At 49.6% G+C, this 5,031-nt stretch overlaps 1 protein-coding gene across 7 annotated transcripts in view; it reads left to right on the top strand.

Annotated features, from left to right (window-relative positions):
* Nucleotides 1–762: 762 nt before the first annotated feature.
* Nucleotides 763–5,031, top strand: part of LOC147017562 (neogenin-like) — a 491,631-nt gene continuing 487,362 nt past the window's right edge. For 4 of the 7 annotated variants that reach the window (XM_085847260.1, XM_085847264.1, XM_085847259.1 and 1 more), the window contains exon 1: nucleotides 764–1,391. In XM_085847260.1, the coding sequence (XP_085703386.1) occupies nucleotides 1,307–1,391 (85 nt within the window). In that variant the 5' untranslated portion in view covers nucleotides 764–1,306. Of the gene's footprint in view, nucleotides 1,392–5,031 lie in introns of all 7 variants that reach the window. The other 3 variants (XM_085847263.1, XM_085847265.1, XM_085847261.1) reach the window with 1 other exon arrangement.

Below are 5,031 nucleotides of genomic sequence, written 5' to 3'. Positions count from 1 at the left end.
AATATAATATGATACTTGATGCTGTAAAGTGCCAAGCATCCCACATGCATGGAGGAAAGAAATGGAGCACAAGTGGGAAGCTGAGCGATTCCTCTGCGAATGTCGACAGATTTGTGACATGAATCGGTGCAAGGAGCTCAAACAAAAGTCGCATGCAAAATTGATATTCTTCGGTTAAAAGGCTACGGGAGATAGCGTGAGCGCCGAGCGCGTTCGGAGGCGACGAGGCCGCTAGGGGACGCGCTCTTAATGCGTTCATCGAGATGGCTCATCTCGGCACCTGCGCGACTCGGTCGTCTCCTCCAAGAAATCCTCCCTCGATCATCAATAGCTGTGGATGCGCAAACCACGCTCGCAGACACTCTCTGCTTTGTGAAGTTTCCAATAGGTGCATGGAGGAGGTGCGGACCAAGGCAGGCAGGGTTTTGTCCCTGTACGTGGAATCTCCATTATAAGTATCAGTGCTCATCTTGCGTGCGTGACCCCGGATCGAGGAGCATGATTGATACGCAGAAATGCGTCCAAGACCTTTGGTGCATTTCAAGTCCCATTGACCTAATACTGAGAATCGAGAGCGTGCATTGCGCCGACGCTTTTGTTTCTGCTCTATTTGTCAATGTGACGAGTCGGGACGGTATCTTGTGATAAATATTAAAATATGGGGGAGCCGACCTCACGCCTTGTAATAATTAAGACCCACCCACCTGAAGGCACAGTATATTTAAACACAGCCTGCTCGTATGAATATCCTGATCTATTAGCACTGGAAAGTTGACATTTCTCTCAATGTGATATCACAGGTGAATTCGCTGCTCGGTTCACTCTGCTCATCTGCGCGTTACCTGGAAAGGTTCAGCGTGCTCGCAGAGCTGTGCGTATTCAAGAGGCCTGAGCGGCAGCATCCCGTCCGATAAGCATCGGAGTGGAGATATTGATGATAACTGCAATATCTTTTCTTGTTATTGGTTCGAATCCCACAGCCGGACTCTGAGCCTCGATCAGCCCCCGCTGACCTGGCGACGCGAGGGAGTGGGAGCGCATAATGTGCGCTCCCCGCCCTCCCCGTGCGCCACACTGAGCGCTTGCCGAGCCCACCAGCACCAGTACTAACACCGGCACCACCAGCACGAGCTGTCCGTGATCTACGCTCTCTGTGTCAAACTTCTGCCAAAAGGACTTTACAACATGCGACGGGATCGCTCATGGTTCTGACCTGGGACGCCTGCCTTCGATCTTGGCCCCGCATACATGGCCCAGGGAAGGCTTTCGTGGACTTGATTCGGCCCCTTGAAACCTTGCAAGCATCATGCGCTTTAAGCTGGCCTCGTGCATGGATGCTGCCTTCCGTGCCATGGTATTCACCATGCTACTCAACACACTTCCTGCGTATGGTGAGTACTTATGACTTGGTATTCTCAACTTTCGAACCAATATCACAATACTTGGACCATTACTGATGATGGGGGTTAAACCACCAGTGGAGTCTCATTCTGCCTAAAACTGTAGTCTGATGCCATGCAAGAATGGTGCTGTGTCATGAAGGACGTCTTTCTTTTGAAAATATCTTCAAGGCGGCTGTCCCATTTGCTCTGTCAGTATCAATGTGAGCATCCTAAAAATTCCAAAATATTTTTTGGCAATAGTCAACAGGCATCCTCTGTTAGGAGAATATGAACTATCGTGGTATATTTACATCACTGCACAAAGGCTGGTGATGTTTCACGTGCAGTGAACCTCCAGCATGAGATCGGTTCTGATCCTTGGTTCGTAAATCAATCGGCAGTTGCTTTAAAATGTTTTGCGCTTCCTACTTTGTCGTGTTTTGAAATGCCATTTGTAGCATATGTAATGCTTTCGCTGCAATTTTTAGAGAACCTGTTGAAGTACCTTCCTTATAAATGTGACGAAGAATGGTGCGGAGACGCATGCAGGAAGCTTGGCATGCAGCACGCGAGAAGCATGGGTTTGTGGGAAGTACGGCACATGGATTGCACGGCAAGAGTGCACTGAGCACCATGCGGGATGCGCGAAGGGATGTGGAAACGCACGGCACGTGGGGTGTGTGACACGCGGGGCGCGCACTGCATGAAGGGCAAACAGCACGACGGGCGCAAACTAGGTACGCCGACAGCTGGTACTTGTGGCTATGGAAAAAAATATACAATACAATGTTCAGGGCTTTTCGTGCGATCCTTAAGTATTGTATCCACTTGAATCCCGCTCACCACTGGACGAACAAACCCCGTGCATTTGCGCATTACCTTATTCCCAAGCCCGAGATTGGGCATACCGTTCAGTCCTGCACAATGAGCTTTTATTTACTGATTTATTTATCTATCGGCGGTGTGTTGTTGCCATAAACAACAACAAAAAACCAATAATTTAATCAATGGATCCGCACTTGCATTACGTCATGTAATCCGCACGCGCTTTGTCCTGAAGATATTCATTGCCGATGTGTATGTGACGAGCGCTGAGAGTACGCACGTGTCCGGCACGGTTCACGGCTTGCTTGCCAGCAGAAGCGCTTCACGAATGAGCGGATCCCATTAGATAATAGAAGAGTTATTACTACATAAAGGTCAAGGTAACACTGCTGTGAGCTTACAGCTGGTCATCGGTTCAGCTGTCTGTGTGAGCGTTGAATCGCTCGAGATCTGGGGGGAAATGGGGAGTATCGATGAGGTAGAAATGCAGCTGTTATTGTATGGGTTAAGTCAGGAAATGGGGATAGTTTGGACCACCCATTACTTGTTACAATGACAATTGCTTGGCTTCCTGAATGTACATGATAATATTGCTTGTTGAATTCAGTGAAACCAAGCTGTTTCTGTTGAGTCAAGTTTTGAAATTTCACCTGATAGGGTTTGTTCATTTTACCCTTTTGAGGATCCCCAGAAGGACTTTGTTTTCTCAAATTTCCAAATGAAGCCATCCCATCTTAAGCAGTGCACATCCATCAACATCATGCTTTAGTAGCACTTGGCTTCTCTGTTTTGTTGCATCATTTCTGAGTTTGCAGTTATGCTGTGAATGCAAGCTCCTCGTGTACATCAACATAGCAATGTAAAATCGGAGTGATGTGAAACACACCATGGCCGACTCTTCGTATGGGGTAACGGAACGTACACAACCTAAATGCAGCCAGCAATGTTGCATTTATGGGCCCCATAATGGCCCTGTGTACCAACCAAGATGTGGCGCCCCTTACTGGCACAACATTAGAATGGTAGTCTTTCGATAAATCTCAGCTCGTCGCGATTCAAACTCGAGACGAGAATTTCAATGATTATCATGTGACCAACTGAGCTAACTTGCTTCCCCATTGGGTGCCAAAAATAATTTGAAAAACCTTTTTGCACTTCCTCTTCATCATACTGTTCTCTCCATTGCACTTCTCTTACTTTCCTCAACTTATTCTCCACCCCTCCCCCTCGCAAAACACACACACACACACACACACACACACAACATATGAATGTGTGTGTGTGTATATATATATATATATATATATATATATATATATATATATATATATATATATATATATATATATATATATATATATATATATATATATATATATATTGTTGCGGATTCGCGCCCGCCGGCGTGCTGACGGCCACGTAACTCGAATCGCGGCACGTCGCCCACCGGACGGACAATCCAGTCGTGACCCTCTCGGACTAACGCCGGGAACCAGTCACGGGTGGACCTTTCGGTCTCACCGCGATCGAGCCAATCAGCCCCCGCGTGGGATAGGGTTGCTCGCCAAATTCGAACTACCTAAGTACCCACGCGGAGGGTAGACCGGGCGATCGCACCTCGCCGCAGGTCGACTTCGGACACGGGCCACTTAGCGACCCGTTCCGTACTATCAGAATAACCGAGCGGTGTTATCGTCGACCTCGACGGTTCGATTAATTATCGGGCGTATTCAGCCCACTACCAACCCTTTACGTGAAGCAAGATGAGGGTTCAATGGGAGAAATGACGAAGCGAAGCGGGTAACAGTTCAACAATAAAGCACATTTATTCGCGACGAACGGAAAGCACACATATTCAATTCCACCAAAAGCACACAGAAAAAACACAATTCCATTTACACAAAAAGCAAATATAAAAGCGAAAACAATGCAGAGCTAATACCGACTACCGAGCACACGGCAACACTTATACAATTCTACTTCACAGACGGCGCCGACAACACATACCCAAAACCAAGGAAAGAATACCCCCAAGAATGAGGCGGGCCTGAGGCCGAGACCGGGTCGCGCCTACCCGTCTGGTGATGAGACGCGGAGCGGCGATGGCGCCGCAACTCCGCGGACCTCGCGGACAGTGTCTGGCAGGGGGTGGGAAAGGGGCCCCCTTGGTCGCACTATCTCAGCGCGGGGGGGAAACAGGAGGGGGTTGCTGATGCTCGGGGTATAGAGGATCTTTATTATGTGCGACGAGCGTCTCCACCTCGGCCAGGTCGCGCTGTCGGCCTCCCTCGGGTGCAGCTTCCTGCACGACGCGAGCACCCCCTCGTCTGGTGTCGCCGCCTTTCCACAGCTCCGTCCCCTCCGTTCCGCACACGACGAGCAGCTCCACCGCCCGCGAAGTCTTGACCCTCTGCTTCCGACTCTCCTACTCTCCGCCTCTGGACTCTCCGACTCTCGACTCTTCTGACTGAGGAACACGGTCCTTTTATCCCCCCGTAGCTTCGCCTTTGACCCCCTCCCTTTGACCTTTCACCTCGCTCCCCATTGGCCCGAGAAAAAGTGGGCGTGAAAGCTTTTTGATCCACAAATTTGCATATATCGATCGTCCTGGAGGCGGGGCCAAATCGCCCCTCGCTCACCGATTGGACGGCAAAAAGTGGGCGTGTGTCGTTTTTGATCCGTTTTTGAAGCACAAAATCCGTGATTTTGTACACGCTGTTCGACGTGCGCCCTGCACGAGTCCAACACCGGTACCCACAGCGGGGCAAGAACGGTGGCGATGCTACGGTTGCGAGGTGTGACGTGAAGGTCGTGGCGGTTGTGG

The sequence above is a fragment of the Eptatretus burgeri genome, chromosome 11, assembly GCF_056783735.1.
Source record: "Eptatretus burgeri isolate ZD-2024b chromosome 11, Ebu_testis_v1, whole genome shotgun sequence".
Taxonomy (NCBI): Eukaryota; Metazoa; Chordata; class Myxini; order Myxiniformes; family Myxinidae; genus Eptatretus; species Eptatretus burgeri.
This window is presented reverse-complemented; position numbering and strand designations above follow the sequence as displayed.